The following is a 16730-nucleotide window of genomic DNA, read 5'->3' as shown; positions in this document are numbered from 1 at the left end:
CTGCTCTAAAATGTAGTATCCTGGCTTTAGAGGATAGATGATATCCAAACAACATTTTCTGTAGAAAATATTGTTGAAATTTTATAAAGTCCTGTTCCCTTATTGATTCTCAGTATAATACTGAAGTTTGTTCTTATTGGTGTGCAAAATTTTTATTTTGGGAGAAAACCAAAACTCGGTGCTGTTGAGTTGGTTTCAATTCATAGTGACCCTGTAGGACAGAATACAACTGTCCCATAGGGATTTCAAGGCCGTAATCTTTAAGGAAGCAGACTGCCACATCTTTCTCCTGTGGAGAGGCTGGTGGGTTTGAACCACTGACCTTTCAGTTAGCAGCTGAGCACTTAACCACTGTGCGACCAGGGCTCCCTTGGGAGAAAAAGGGGCTTATATATTGATGGTTATGTTTGGCAGTGGATAGGCTGTGTCTGGAAACCCTGGTGGCATAGTGGTTAAGAGCTACAGCTGCTAACCAAAAGGTTGGCAGTTTGAATCCACCAGGCGCTCCGTGGAAGTCGTATGGGGCAGTTCTATTCTGTCCTATAGGATTGCTATGAGTCAGAATTGACTCGATGGGAACGGGTTTGGGCCGTGTCTGGAGCCCTGGTGGCGCAGTGGTTAAGCATTCGGTCGCTAACCAAAAGGTTGGCAGTTCAGATCCACCAGCCGGTCCTTGGAAACCCTGTGGGGCAGTTCTACTCAGTCGTATAGGGTTGCTGTTAGTTGGAGTCGACTCCATGGCAACGTATGTGTGCGCGCGCATGCACTGTCTCGGACCAGTTAAATTCATCTGGAGGAGCGAGGGGGGTGGTGGAAGCAGGCTTCTTTTTTAGTTTCCTAGGTGATTCTAATATGCAGCCAAGGTTGCAAACCATTGATTTAAATAGGAGTTAGTGCCAGAGACTTGATTAGACTCCGGTTCTGTATATTTGGCCAGAATTATGTATTTGGTTAGAATCCTTCATAGGTGGCGCCGTGTGCTTTGTATTGTGTCCCATCAGGAGGCACCCAACCGTCTGCCCCATTTGTAATCTAAGACAGATCCCTTCATTGTAAAAGTCCCTATTAACCTTTCATCTAATGCGTTTCATTCATTGATGAGCATTGTCCGAATCAATTTTTCATGTAGAATGATGATTTTTCTGATGTTGTTACTCGTCCCTCCCAAGTTTATATATGTGTATATTATTGTATCATTATGGACTCAAATTTTTGTTTTTTTAAATTCAGTGTGTGCTAATCCAGTGTGATTCTCAAATTATCTAAAATTTGGCCATTGTGAGGAAAGGAAAAGTAAAAAAATAAATTTCAGTTACTCTAGCCTAGGACACAAAGAGAGGAGGTGTTGTTACCAGGAAATTGAGACGGTAGCTTTGAAGGACTGATTGCTAAAGTGGTGTTTCCCCTAGCTCATGTTATTTTATTTATGCATAACATGGCACATACTAGCTGCTTAGTAAACATTTCTTGACCGACTGACTGTTAAATATTAGGATATGTATGAACGTGCTTAGAATATTACCTGCTTGTGGTCGGCAAAACTAAATTGTCCGTGGGCCGGTAGTGTCTTACACATGAGCAGTGTTTGATAAGTATTTGTTGGAGTAGTGAATCTCTTATTTAGAAGTGCTAAAGTTTTGAAGTGTTACTGTTAACTGTGAAGTGTAACTTTTTTTGAAACAGAGGTTTCTCTGGATTTGTTTCTGTACCTTGAACTCTCTATATGCGCATTAATTTTACTTTTGTCATTTTTCGTCTTATAAATTAGTTGCCTTCTCCAGAAGAGAAGTGTCAGCAAGTTCTGGAGCCCCCTTATGATGAAATGTTTGCAGCTCATTTAAGGTGAGGCAGAAGAACAAACCAAGGTGGAATTGCTGAATTGGTTCCATCATCATATGATTGAAGCAGTGACTAACGTGCTTTGACAACGTAGGAAGGTGCATTTGTAGTTTCACTTTGGTAAAGCCTGTGACAGTTTTGCCAAGTTATAAATACTTTAAAATTTTAGTAAACTTTTTTTAAGTCCAAGCTTCATGTATGTTTTTAAAATTAAAAATGAATTGTGATTGTGTATCTTTATATATCTTTTATGTAATACTATAAAAATATCAGTTAACATTTATCATACTGTTCTGTAATAAGTCATCTTTTATTTTACAGGGTGGAGCCCAACCACTGACTTCCTTTATTCATGGAAATATGTCTTTTTTTAACCTCTTTGTCTTACTAGGAAATAAAGTAGAGCCGAGTGAAGCAAAATACTGCTTTTTGTTTTGTATTTTCTCATCTCCAAAGCATCAGTTCACGCAAAACTTTATGTACTAAAGCAGTGTGAAATTTGATTAACCTGCCTGAACGCTAGCGTTTCAGAACAGGGTAAATGGGGTACGTAAGCAGAGAAGCGCTATAAGCCTGATAAGATCTTTGGAAGGGTCAGGGCACCACTGTACTCCTAGAAATGCGGGAACCAGGGATTTTCTAGCACTCTGCAGTGTCTGGTGGTATTCTAGATTTGATGATGAAACTGACCAGTATTGACTTTATCTAGCCATGAATCTAGGTAAAGCTTCATTGTGAGCCCACTAGTATAGTACAAGGGCCATACTGTGTTATCAGTATATATATTAATGAAACCTCTTGGGACTAGGTTTTTCTTTTCTGGGACTTCAAAGAATAGTTTCAAAACTTAATGTGGGATTTCATCTTACACCACCCATTTTAGTTCAAATATTGGTGTGTTCTTTATCTTCTTTTCAACCTTTCATTACCTATCAAATAGGGAATTCCATCTTTCATTCCATGATCCGTTGGAGAACTGGGGAGTTATGTGACAGAAGTAAGATGTGTGCCTTAAATAGTTTTACTTCTAGGTGTTTATCGTATGAATATACTTTCTGAGCCGTTCCTAATTCTCTGGCATTTCTTTTACAGGTGTACTTACGCTGTGGGAAACCATGATTTCATAGAAGCATACAAATGCCAGACTGTGATTGTCCAATATCTTTTTTTAATTTGTTTTAGATGTTCAATATGTAACAGATGCAGGGCATTATTTGGAGTATAAGATTTTGAAAGATTGGACCAATTTTCCATGCCTGTAATTAGAAAGGAATTACAGCCTTTTGGAAGAGAGACTCATTTTAGCTGTTTTACTTACGTACTTAAATTTAGCATGTATCTTGAAACTATCATCTAGTTACTTAAATATAAGGAGGACTGTTGATTATGATTAAGGATTTTATTTGGTTTTACTATGAAAAGAATGATTTTTTTTTGCTTTTAGGGCATTAAGTATAGTTATAGGGACTGGTTAAGTTTTTTGAAATATCTGAATTTCTAAATTTAGGCATAGATGGGAAGAGTGGAATCAGATATACATTGTCATTTAATTGTGGTCACTAAAGACCTTAATTAAGCCAATTTCTTACTCAAATCGTTTAAGTGATACAGCTGAGGCTCTAATCACTGAGTGTTCTCAGTGTTTATACATGTCTCTAGACTTCAGTTTGCTCGTTTTTAACTATCTTATTTAACATACAGAAGAGAGTGGGCTACTAGATAGCTAAGTCTCCTTTGAATTCAAGAATTTTGTAATTAAAATAAACTTTATATTACAGACTTCTAAAGCTCTTATATTACATATGACGTGATTATCTAGACTCAAAGAAACCAAATAAAATATTTGAAATTGTCGATTTTTAAAAACCTTATCACAATAAGTCATTTTATTTTTTAGTTTGGAGAAAGTATATATGAAACAGATATGTTTAGTATACTGATAAATAATGATGGTCAGGTATTTGTAATGTAGACCTATAGTTTTGTTTGTTTAAGAAATTAGTACTATTTTGAACCTAATTTTCTAAAGGGTGATCGGTACCCTTTAAGATTTAAAAGCTTTCTCATTCTTTATCATATATAGTATTTTTTAAAATTTTGTATGTTATATTCATCTTAATATAGTACATCATTCCTGCGAGCATTTCAGGCCCACAAAGAAGAAAATTGGTAAGTATGAACACAAACAGCTGTAAATTGGCAAACGGTAACTTTAAGCACAAGCTTTTTAAAAATTGGTTTTAAATAAATATATATTGTTTTTTATGTGGATACTTAAATTAATATGTTGACATATGATAATATCAACGTGGATTATAGCATTATAGTAGTGTAAACTTAGATGGCAGATCAGTCAGATTTTTGCGGTATTTTTTAAAAATAAATGTAAAATATCGTTTTTAATCTCAGTCCTTCCGTTCCCCCAAATATTTATTAAATACTGTTTTCTTCTTTGTCTAGTTTGAACTTACTTTTGGTTTCAAACATTGGGTAAAAGCGGTAGAACAACTACAATTCTTTTGATGTGATGTATAATAATTGGGTTATTTTAAATTCCTTGCCCAGCTAATTCTTAGTTTTATGACTTAACGATTTATTATTAAACTGTATGTAAATACTGCAATTTGTTTATACTAAAGTAAAGGCAGGCTTGAAATAAATACTTTTTACTAAAAATAATACCTTTCCACTTTTAAGGTGAGACTTATGTTACACATGAGAGACCAGTATTGCCGGCTGGATTGAAAAATTGTTTTACGACATTTTGTATATTACATACTCTGGTTCCTGTTAGGAAATCTTATTAAACCCAGTTTTTCTTCTAGTGGCGATGCTTGAATAATAGTGGGGAGTGGAGGGGGAGGAGACTGTCCTCGGAACAGCTTGAGGAGGTACTGTCTCAGGTTCAGGACTTGTAGATGGACCAGGGCGTAGGCCTTTGAGGAGAGTCAGGGATCTGCTGGGAAGGTCATTCGGGGAGCAGGAGTGGAGCACTTCATCGTTTGGCCTCTGTGTTAGACAAGAGGCCCAGGAGCTTGAGCCTGCCTTGAACGGAAGGTAAGGAAGGAAACAGTGTCAGATTTTTGGAGGGGGCAAGGAACTCCATTCTGCACAGTATCTCTGGGCCTTGTTATTATTTCTGTCTCTGGTGGTGAAATCTCTGACTTCATAACCTTTTTAAATAATATTTGCCTTTTTGTCCCGTAGGGCTTTGCCTATCATGTATGCAGTAGCACTTGACCTTCGAATCTTTGCCAATAATGTAAGCTTAATTTCCTATCACTATTATTTTAAAACTGTTCATGTGTTGTGTAATTTCATGTCTTTCTCTTGAAAAATTTGAGGAATAAGTGGGGGTTGAGATGTATTTGGTACAGAGAGCAAAGAATAAAATAAAGGATAACTCACCTAATTATTTCTTTTTGTGTTGGTGTGAACAGATTTAAATAAACATTTGTTCAGGTTTTCACACTGTATATGTGGAGGGACTTTTTTTGTATAAGGCTAACCATTTATAGCATATAGTTACTTAGAAAGAGGGTGAGCCATTAACAAATGAGTCTGTGTTCTCGTTCACACTTGAACCTGTGTCCTGGCCAACCCTGTTTTAAGGAATTTCAGCTTAATGTAGATTTGGGCAGTAGTGAAGTGTTTTTGCGATAAAGGTTAGGGTGTAATAAGATAAAGAACCTGGATTTTATAGAAGTTTCCCCTTGAGGAGCAGCATAAGCCAGTTACGGAGCATCATTTCTCAGCTTTTTGGTCTAAGGACACCTTTATAGTTTTAAGAATTATTGATGACTGGTTCCAGACAAGATGGAGTAGACACATTTCTCTGGATTCCTCCTGCTAAATACAATAGAAACCCTGGAAGTTGTAAAACAAACATTGTTGTGAAAGGCGGGGAGAAGAAGGTGGAGCGGGACTCAAGGAATGACATCGCTGTGAGTTCCCTGGGTTTCCTCTTTGCATCTGTGCATCCTGGACGGGGTGCCTGAAGTCTGGAAACGCCAGCAGGTACAGACAGAAGAAGCCTGAAGAAAACTGCTCTCTCTTGCTAAGGGATCAGGAGAGGGGCAGAACAGCCTAACAAAACAGAAGTCTTTTTGAAAATAACTGCTGTATTGCAGCCAAACATCACAGAAAAAACTGCAGGCCGCCCTCACCCCATGTCAGCAAAGGCCAGGTGGTCACTTGCCTAGACTTGCACTGTTCCCTGGTGGTGATAAGAAGCCCTTGCCTCTCTGCTGGTGTGGTGCCAGCCGAGGCTGAGTGTGCACCTGGACTTCACTCTCACCCAGAGGAAGAGAAGTGATGCCCGCCCCCTGCCCCCCACAGCATGGGGTCAGCGGAGACCTATGAAAACAAGAAAATAGATCCAGAGTTTCATAACATCATATCCAGAATGTCCAGGCTAGAATTGAAAATTACTCATGCCAAGAACCAGGAAAATCTCAACTTTTTGAGATTTTGAATGAGAAACAACAATCAACAGACACTACACTGAGATAATACAGATTTTGGAATCATCTGACAGGGATTTTAAAGCAGCCGTGAAAAAAATGCTTCAGTGAGCAATTATGAACAACTTGAAATAAATGAGAACGTAGAAAGTCTCAGCAAAGAAATAGAAGATAGAAAGAAGAATCAAATGGAAATTTTAGAAGTGAAGAATATAATAACTGTAAATAAAAATTACTAAGTATGCCTGGGAGCCCTGGTGGCAAGGTGGTTAAAGTGCCTGGCTGTTAACCGAAACGTCGGCAGTTCAAACCCACCAGCTGCTCCGAGGGAGAAAAATGTGGCAGTCTGCTCCCATAAAGATTACAGCCTTGGAAACCCTATGGGCAGTTCTGCTCTATCCTGCAGGGTCGCTATGAGTTGGAATCGACTTGACGGCAGTGGGTTTGGTTTTGTTTGGTTTTAAGTGTGCCTGAGGGCTTTTGTTATTTGGGTTATGTTCATTTATATTTATCTTATGAGAGATTTTAACTGGGAAAATTTTAAAAATTATTCATTCATATAAAATAACAACAATAAACTTTTTACCTGTTAGCATAACTTTTTACATAAAAAATACCTATTTCCAAAACAAACAAAACGTACTATGAGGAGTGGCATTATTTTATATTTAATGTCTTTAATGTCTAGCTCCGTAGAAGCCATCTGGATTCTCATGTCTGCTTCTGCATTCACTCTGTTGCAATATGTTGTTTTGATTGAAGTATATGATAACAGTCTGGCCTCACACAGATGTAATTGGAAAAGGGAAGAGTATTTTAATAGCCCTTTCAGATAATTTAGATACTCGTCTTAGACAGAATTCCAAAACTCTTAAGAGGTAGTTTTTTAAAGGTTAGCTACAGTGTGGACTCTGAAACCGCGTCACTGAACTTTGCATTTTCTGTTACATTAAAATCTATCAGTCTTTTTTGCACTTTGGATGGATGTTTTGCCCGCGTATGATTTTGTAGCATTATGGTCATTTGGAAAATACTGGTTTATTGAGTTATACAGATCTTCTGAGTGTTGTCACAGTTCATTATGTTAAACACAAAACAAAACAAAAACCCCCCGTTTGTTAACATACCCAGTGAGCTCATCACAAAGGCTTTGATGTCACGGAGAAGCTGCCAACTAAAAGTGGTCGTTCGGGTTTTCCAAAATCCTCGTTTTTGCTTGAAAGCTCAAATGTTACCATTAACAACAAATACTGTCAGTTGTTTGCCTAGAAGTGACAGTCTTGTTTCATTTGTTTTTGAGAAAATAGTCTGCCAAATACCCAAGTCCAGATACCCGTGTTTGTCAGTTGTTCGTTCCATGAGAGAAGTAGCTAGTTCAACTTGCAGCTCAAACAGCTGTCCAAGTGCTTTTCCTTAAAACGGCCGTCATACTTCAGTATGCAGCAGAAGTGCTTTGTACATACTTACTTCATTACAGATATGTGCTCAAGGGTCAAGACTTAATAAAATTAATATATACTAGATCATCAGGGACATTTTAGAAGTGAAACAAGCTTTCTTATTCACTGCAAGTGCATGGCAATTAAGGATACGATGACTGCTGGTTCAGGTTGGGGCCACTTGTGAGGCTCCAGTGGTTTCATCTACCACTGTTTTTTCACCGTCCATGTAAATGTCAGCACAGTAAAAAAAGACAAAGAATGGCTTAGTAGTATTATGAAAATAGCTTGGATTCTGTGGATCCTCTGCGAGCATGTTGGAGACCCCCAGGTATTCATGGACCATACTTTGAGAACCATTGTTATGAAGGCTATGAGTGGGAGAAAACAGAGGTTCTTTCTTCTTTAAGACTATCCTCCTAAAAACAAGGAATAGTCCAACTTAGTATTGACTTTGATATGTAGCAGAAGTTTTTGTTTCCAGGGTTATGACTAGCTATTCATAGGAGATGTGAAGTTTAGTGACTTAGTTAAGAAAAAACTCTCTAGTAGCGTAATGCAATATACAATATAGGTTTAAAAAACAGTGAGTAATTTATTAGCTTGAATTGATTGAAGGGAGATTTGATTTGTAGTGTAGACTAGATGATCTCCAGAGTCTTCTGGGCCTTTGACTCTTCATGGTAGCCATGTTTGCTCTTAGCTGCACTGTGATTTTCTTTTTTATTTAAGGAATCTAGAGAAAATACGAAATAAGCGCTTTTATATTCTACTAGGCGGATCAACAGTTGGTAAAGAAAGGCAAAAGCAAAGTTGGGGACATGTTGGAAAAAGCAGCGGAATTACTGATGAGCTGTTTTCGTGTCTGTGCCAGTGACACGTAAGTAAGGGTGCTGACGACTAAGATCCTGTCCATCTTGTACTGCCAACGGTGTTTGCCTCTTCCTGTCCGTGTCTGTTTTTGTCATGTATTTTACTTCTGCATGTATTATAAATCCCACAGTCATTGCTGTTATTTTTGCTTTAAGTAGTCAGTTGTTTTGTAAGTAGTCTTTTATATTTACCAATGTATTTACCATTTCTAGAGCTCTTCCTTCCTGTGGGTCTGTGTTTCCATTGGGTGTCATTTTTCTTTATCCTGAAGAACTTCCTTTAGCATTTTTTTAAGTGCAGGTCTACTTACAATGAACTCTCTAAGCGTTCATTTTTCTGAAAATGTCTATTTTTTCTTCATTTTTGAAAAATTATTTTGCTGGGTAGAGGATTCTAGCAAATTGACAGGTTTTTTTCTTTTAGCGCTTGAAAAACATCATTCCATCTGGTTTCCTTTGTTTCTGATGAGAAGTCAGTTGTCATTCTTATCATTGTTCCCAGTATGTAACAGGTGTTTTTTCCTCTGGCTGTTGTTTTCTCTTTATTTTTTACTTTCAGTAATTATTATTTATTTTTAATCATTTTTTTCTGTTTCCTTCATTTTGGGTGATTTGTCTTGACCTGCCTTCAAGTTGACTGATTTTTTCTGCCATTATGTTTTTCTATTTTAGAAATTAAAAATTATTTTTTAAATTCTATACTTTCCATTTGATTCTACTTTACAGTTTCCATTTTTCTCCTGAAACCCCGTGTCTTCCCCCATTATATAACACGCATCGATTTGATTGTGCATTTTAGGAAATTATAAAGCAAAGAAAGATAACACAAGGCTCTCCATGTAAACAAACAAACGAAAACTACTGTTAGGAAGTATTCCAGCTTCTCATTTTTCAGCACTCTTTGTCCTCTAGATCAGGGGCCAGCAGACTTCTTATGTAAAAGACCAGGTATTGTAGGCTTTGTGGGCCGTACTCTGCTCTGCCGTGGTAGTGTGGAAGGAGCCATGGACAATGCATGAACAAATGAGTGTGGCTGTGTTCCTATAAAACACTGTTCAATGTTACTGAACACTGAAATTTGAATTTCATGTAATTTTCACGTTTAATGAAAAAGTATTCTTCTTTTGATGATTTTTCAACCGTTTAAAAACAAAAAAAAAATCATTATTCGTTCACTAGTTGTTCAAACACAGGTGGGAGGCCAGATTCGGCTTGTGGTTTGTAGTTTGCCAACCCCTTGTCTAAATCATTGGTTCTCGGACTTTCGTGAGCAGCAGACTTACCTGGAGGGCTTGATAAAACACAGATTGCTGGGCCCACCCCCAGAATTTCTGATTTTTTAGGTCTGGAGCAGCCTGAGAAGTTGTATCTCTAACATGTTAGCAGGTGCTGCTGCTTCTGCTGCTGCTCAGGCACCAGAGTCTGAGAACCTAAGTGACCCAGGCTCCCAGTGCTGGCAGTCGGACCCTGAGTCACTGGGGGGAGACGGCAGAGGGTAGACCTATACCTGGGCAGTTTTAGGTCCTCGGACTGCCACATGACAAAGGGAAAGATTTTTGCTTGTCTAGATTTTGTGGTTTTTGTGGAAATAATCCAAATGTTCATCAGCTGATGAATGTATAAACAGAATGTGTTACACCCATACAATGAAGTATATTCAGCCACAAAAAGAATGATACATGCTACAACATAAAACCGAAAACCCATTGCTGTCGAGTCGATTACGACTCATAGTGACCCTATAGGACAGAGTAGAACGGAGCACTTGGTGGATTTGAATTGCCAGCCTTTTGGTTAGCAGCCATAGCTCTTAACCACTACACCACCAGGGTTTCTGTTACAACATTGATGAACCTTGAAAACAAGCTAAATGAAAGAAGCCAAAAGGCCACTTATTGCATGATTCCATTTATGTGAAATATCCGGAATAGGCAAATCTGTAGAGACTGAAACAGGGGCCCTAGTGGCAGAGTGGTTAAGCACTAGGCTGCTAACCGAAAGGTTGACGGTTCGAACCCACCAGCCTCTCTGCGGGAACAGCTTTGGAAACTCTATGGGGCAGTTCTGCTGTATCCTGTAGGGTTGCCATGAGTTGTAATCAACTCAGTGGCAATGGGTTTGGGTTTTACAGAGGCAGAAAGTAGATTACTGGTTGCCAGGGGCTAACGGGAGGAGGGTGGTAACTGCTAATGGATACGGGGTCATTTTTACAGTGATGACGTATTCTGGAATTACGGGTGATGCTTGCACAGATTTGTGAATGACTGAAAAACCACTGACTGGTACACTTAAAAGGGTGAGTTTCATGGTATGTGAATTATATAACTCAATAAAGAAAAGTTAGACATTTGGAGGAACAACATTTATCAGACAAAAGGTAACTGGGAAAAGACACAAAGTAGTAGAAAAAGAGAAGTTTCAGTAGGAATTACTGTTCTAGCATCAGGAAAACGAAGTGGGGAATTCAGGAAGAGATTGACAGGTTAATTGTTGCTTGAAGAGGGAACGTATTTCCCATAGGAAATTGAGGGAATGATAAATGATACGGTGCAGTGGTTAAGAGCTTGGCTGCTAACCAAAAGTTCGGCAGTTCGAATCCACCAGCCACTCCTCAGAAACCCTATGGGGCTGTTCTACTCTGTCCTGTAGGGCCACTGTGAGTTGGAATCAACTCAGCAGCAACAGATTTGATTTTGGATTTTTTGATAAATGATAGATTGGAATGACTGACCTAGGAAATAGGCAAAGAATCCTGTTAGGGACAATCTAAAGTATTTGGGGTAGTTCATTGGGGCCCAGCTGAAATTGGAAATTATAAATTTTATCATAGAGCAAGTCGGTTTTTTCACCAACATTCTGATGATTCCGTGTGTTTTTTGATCTTTTGCCATTCTGAAACTAGGCAATGTCTGCTATTTTTCTCTGATACCAGAAAATCTAAGCCTATACTACTTTTTAGTTTAGCCAATTAAGATTTCAGCCAGCCTACTAAGCTGCCTGAAGACTGTCTTCTTCATGAGACTCCATTATCTTAGAAGTGACAGACCTTTCCCCTTGGGGGTTACTACCTTTGTCACATTTCTCCAAAAGAGATCATTGCTCCTGGTGCCACAGTGGCAAGGATACGATCATAAATATAATGGGACGTTTAATATAAATTACAGAGTACTTGCCTATGTGTTTCTTTTCTTTTTTTTTTTACCCTTCAAGGTAAGGACATTATTATTATATGTCTCCACTTTACAGATGAGGAAAATGAATCCTAGAGAGAAAGTGTCTTGCTTGATCATACAGCTAGTTAGTGACAATACTCACGTAAAAGAGCTGGTTATAGCAGTTAACTGAACAATTATCCTAAAATAAACATTTATATTTTAAAACTGAATAATATTCTTATGTTGTTCTAAATGTTTCTGTATGGCACATTTTGGTCTTGAGGAGTAATTTATTTTTCCATGGCTTGTTTTCCATATTGGACGCTTTTATTTTTATGTGCATTGCCTTCATGCTCTCAGACTTAGTGTTTCCAGGCAACCTGCCATTGGGCATTCTCTTTTTCTGGCACTGACTTCTGTGAAAGTCTGTGAGCTTTGTTGAAGAAGACCCATTTGCAGAATAAAAATACACGGCAGACTCAACCCTGAATTTTTGTTCAACATTTTATTATGAAAATTTTCAAACATTCAGCAAAGATGGAAGAATTTTACAATGAATACCTATATATGCAGCGCTTCACCATTAATGACTTTTCTACTTGCTTTATCATGTCTATTCATGCATCTTTCCCTTCTAGCCATCCATCAATTTATCTTATTTTTTATGCATTTCAAAGTCAATTACAGACATTGGTACACTTTCCCCTAAACAGTGCAGCATGCATCAGTAAACTTTTCCTTAAATTAAAACTTGAGTTCTCTTTTGACTTTTGAGGTAAAATTACATATAATGAATCACAAATCTTAACTGTGTTTGCTAAGATTTGACAAAAGCATACCGCTGTATAACCCACACCTCTCTCAAGAGTTCTGTCGCCCCTGACATTTCCCTCATTCCCCTTCACAGGCAGTCCCTCGTCCTCACCCAGAGGCAGCCACTGGTCTGATTTGTTTCCACTGTAGATTAATTTTGCCTGTTCTGGAACTTTTATGTTTTGTTTTCTTTGAGATTCATCCATGTTGTTGCATATTTCAGTAATTCATTTTGTTTTAATGATAAGAGTAAAAACATTGTTTAAAAAAATGTTTTGTAACAATTAGCTTTTATGTAATATTGCTGCAGACTAAGCAGTTTTCAGATCAAGAAACTGGTGCAGCGGGAGAAATATATTACCCAAATATTTAACTGGGATTAGAATGTCTGGTTTGCTCTCTTTTCAGTTTTACCTATTAGATAAGACATCTTCTTTTATAATTTTATTTGACTTGAGCTGTGGGGTTTTTATCTCAAGATACTAATTTGTTTAGCAAGTTTATTTTGTAATTTATAAATAAAATTTTTGTTTCCCTTGTAACTTTTTAAAAATTGTTTTTCTGCAGTCGGGCTGGTTTAGAGGATTCCAAGAAGTGGGGGATGCTGTTTCTGGTGAATCAGCTATTTAAAATTTACTTCAAGGTATGCTTCTGGTTGGGTATTTTATAATACGTATCTTTATAAATTGTCTTTCTCCCGCTATTCCCAGGGATCATGTTATTTCTCTTTAATTATTAGCTAGCCTCCCTGGCGTTGCTTAGGAAAGGATCATAATTTATTCATAATCCTAACAGTTACCGTGTGCTGAGTGCCTACTGAGGACCAGGCACTGTTCTGAATGCCTTACGTGTTTTACTGTATTTCAGTGTCCGTGAGGTAGATGTCGTTGTCATCTCTAGGGCAAACTCAGGCAGCAGTATGTGAAGTAACTGGCTCAGCTGGGTGGAACTGGGCTTTAAATGCAGGTGGCTTCGCTCCAGACCCTTCTACCTTCTGTTATAATAATTAACTATTTAAAAGTAGGTGGATGGATAGCTGGATAAATAAATCATTCTTTGCTACGTAAAGCTGACCAGATGAAGAGCAGCTCCATCACAAGTCAGCAGCTGGAATTTGGATGATCTGTTTTTGGAGTTAAATTCATGTCACGTATTTGATGTGTTTTCTGTGTCCCGTTGCTTTAATACATACGGCGTGTCTTTGCAGACACAGTCACACAGGCTCGTCATTGAACATCAGATTCAGCTGCCTGGAGGATGACTGGCTTTGAAGTGCTTCTTAGGGCCTTCCAAAGTGAATGTGACATGTGCCGTGTAGTTTTTTATCTTAGTTTTTATTATTGAATAATTAATTTTGATGCATGAAACGGTTTATAATTCCCATTTTAAGGCGGCACGTGCTTAGTAAAGTAGACATTTATATTTACTGTCTACCTCTTAACAAATATTTTAAATGGATTGTTATTCGTTATAGATCAATAAACTCCATTTGTGTAAACCTCTAATTAGAGCAATTGACAGCTCAAATCTGAAAGATGATTATACCACTGCACAGAGAGTTACATACAAATACTATGTTGGACGCAAAGCTATGTTTGATAGTGACTTTAAGCAAGGTATGTTACTAATCTTTTTTTCCAGTATTTTAAATAAGACATTGCATTTTGAGCAGTTAAGTGGGAGTTTCAGAGAACACAATTACTGTATTTTCTTATTACTTAGAGTGGAATATTTGTGTAAACCATGTTATATTCTTTTTTTTTTTTTTTGGACACTAAAGTTGATTAAATAAATAAAAGTTGTATTTGAAGGTTCTTAATCCATACTGGGGCGCTGGTGATTGTTTGGCTGCTAACCAAAAGGTCAGCAGTTTGAGTCTACCAGCCGCTCCTTGGAAATCCTGTGGGGCAGTTCTACTCTGTCCTTTAGGGTCACTATGAGTCGGAATTGATGCGTCAATAACAGGTTTTTTTTTTTTAATGTAATCCGTACTAGGTTTCTGGGATACATGTTAGAGTGTTACAGTCTATCATGGATATCCTTTTTTCCTTTTTTTGTGAAGTAATTAAGTGTATGACTATTTGAATTGACTATAAGGAGTTATTTTTTTTCTGCCTTTTGACCTCAGAGTATATGCTACTTATGTGTATACATATTAAAGTTGTAAAATGCTGTCATGATGACTTGCCAGATGATGTTCGGCAAATCACAATTTCAGTGAAAGTTAGTTTCTTCAGGTTTTTGCCTCTGTTAAATAGGACTTTCCTGGAAGTTGTGTTTGAACCTGGTCCTATAGATTTTACTTAAGAAAAATCACGGATCACTGAAATCAAGCTGGGCTGCTGTTTTTTGTAATGATAAAGGAAGCAGCTTTTTCCTTTTATATAAGGATAAAATGCAAGAATAAGGAACAAGAAGGAAGGATAGGATGATAGAATAAAGAGCAGGAAGGAAATGTAGTAATTTACCATTATAGAGAGTATTGAAGAATATTTAGATGCTTTTGGTGTAGCTTTTGATGAGGACACTGGACTATCTTTCTGCAGCTGAGGAGTATCTGTCATTTGCCTTTGAGCATTGCCACCGCTCAAGTCAGAAGAACAAACGAATGATTCTGATATATTTGCTTCCAGTAAAAATGCTGTTGGTAAGTGATTGTTGCTCAGCTTTTATCGATCATGTTGCTTTAAAGAAGTCGGTAAACTTTTAAAAATATAGCAGCTGGTGTCTACTTGATCACAGTCTGAACTGTGTGTGAGCACAGCCCCAAAATAGAGAGCAGAGAAGCGTTGGTATGTGATCTGACCTATGTCTCTCCTTGGTTCATATTTTTAGTTCCTTTTAGAAAGGCTTTGCCTCTGTTTTCTTTTTCTCAAAAGTACTAACTCAGAAGCTTAATATGTGACAGATAAAATAAATGAATATTATTTTCATTTCCCCTAAAAATCTAAAATGGTTAACGTTAATAGAAATGGATTACGTAACCAAGAAAGGAGAGTGTTTCAGCCTATCTGTGGGTATTTAGTCAGTAAAAATCATTTTTGATATTTGAAAAGAAATGCCAAGTAACTTGTAAGTTAATTGAGTAAAACATTCTGAAAGTGAGAGACAGTGCTTTCTTTTCTCCCATTAAAATTTAAAAAAAAAAAAAAAAAAACTATCAAAGGAATATATAAATACGGTTAAAAAATAATTCAGAATAGCTTATAATGGAAAAGCAGCAACACTATTTCTGTCCCTCCCCACTTATAATTCTATTTCATAGAAACAACTAGTTTTAAGTGTTTTAACTGATTCTTCTTAAAATATTTCCATATTCCTAAATCTTATGGTTATACTGGATCTCTTCAGTTATCACTCCCCTTCTATTATATAAACGGTAGGAGGTGTGAGGCCCAGAGAGAATACGGTCAAGGTCACGTGCGTTTTAGTGACAAAGTTGGACTCTGTGTGGGTTCTCTGATTTCTGACCAGCGCCCTTTTCGGGGTACTGTGGTGTTTTTAATCCTTGTTCAGCTACTTGAGAAGAATTTCTAAGAAAACACAAGTTGCATTGTATCTTACACTTAATTCTTTGATAAGAATTTTATCAAAAAAATTCTGTTGAAAATGTAAACGTTTTTATTTTGGAAAATTAACTTTCTGTCTTAGGGTCATATGCCAACTATTGAACTTCTGAAAAAGTATCATCTTATGCAGTTTGCTGAAGTAACCAAAGCTGTAAGGTAGAGTATTTTATCTTTATCATACGGGATTTTTTTTAAATATAAAATTAACACAAATTTCTTTCATCTTGTGTGAGAAATAATTGCTTTTTGCTGATATCTCTTCCTGGGATTATGTTCCGTAATTCTTCTTGTACGTCCTTTCCCTCTCTCAACCCCAGTGAAGGCAATCTCTTACTGCTGAGTGAAGCTCTGACGAGACACGAAACCTTTTTTATTCGTTGTGGCATTTTCCTTATTCTTGAAAAGCTGAAGATCATCACCTACAGGAATCTTTTTAAGAAAGTGTAAGCAAAATATTTTCTTTTTAAGTAATTAACCAATGTTAAATTCTTAGTGTAACTCATGCAATACAGTTGTCAACTTATGAAAAATGTCACAGTAAAGGGGATATGTGTTCTTTTGAGATGATAATCTTCCCTTT

At 37.2% G+C, this 16730-nt stretch overlaps 1 protein-coding gene across 7 annotated transcripts in view; it reads left to right on the top strand.

Annotated features, from left to right (window-relative positions):
• Positions 1 to 16680, top strand: part of PCID2 (PCI domain containing 2) — a 20942-nt gene extending 4262 nt beyond the window's left edge. For 2 of the 7 annotated variants that reach the window (XM_004382950.2, XM_023737428.1), the window contains exons 3-12: positions 1769 to 1842; positions 2932 to 2997; positions 3967 to 4008; positions 5047 to 5101; positions 8518 to 8621; positions 13149 to 13224; positions 14056 to 14197; positions 15128 to 15228; positions 16233 to 16306; positions 16468 to 16680. In XM_004382950.2, coding sequence (XP_004383007.1) covers positions 1769 to 1842; positions 2932 to 2997; positions 3967 to 4008; positions 5047 to 5101; positions 8518 to 8621; positions 13149 to 13224; positions 14056 to 14197; positions 15128 to 15228; positions 16233 to 16306; positions 16468 to 16597 — 864 coding nt within the window. In that variant the 3' untranslated portion in view covers positions 16598 to 16680. Of the gene's footprint in view, positions 1 to 1768; positions 1843 to 2160; positions 2998 to 3966; positions 4009 to 5046; positions 5102 to 8517; positions 8622 to 13148; positions 13225 to 14055; positions 14198 to 15127; positions 15739 to 16232; positions 16307 to 16467 lie in introns of those variants that run through there. The other 5 variants (XM_023737429.1, XM_023737432.1, XM_023737431.1 and 2 more) reach the window with 5 other exon arrangements.
• Positions 16681 to 16730: the final 50 nt, after the last annotated feature.

Source organism: Trichechus manatus, unplaced genomic scaffold (assembly GCF_000243295.1).
Source record: "Trichechus manatus latirostris isolate Lorelei unplaced genomic scaffold, TriManLat1.0 scaffold00102, whole genome shotgun sequence".
In the NCBI taxonomy this organism is placed as follows: domain Eukaryota; kingdom Metazoa; phylum Chordata; class Mammalia; order Sirenia; family Trichechidae; genus Trichechus; species Trichechus manatus.
This window is presented reverse-complemented; position numbering and strand designations above follow the sequence as displayed.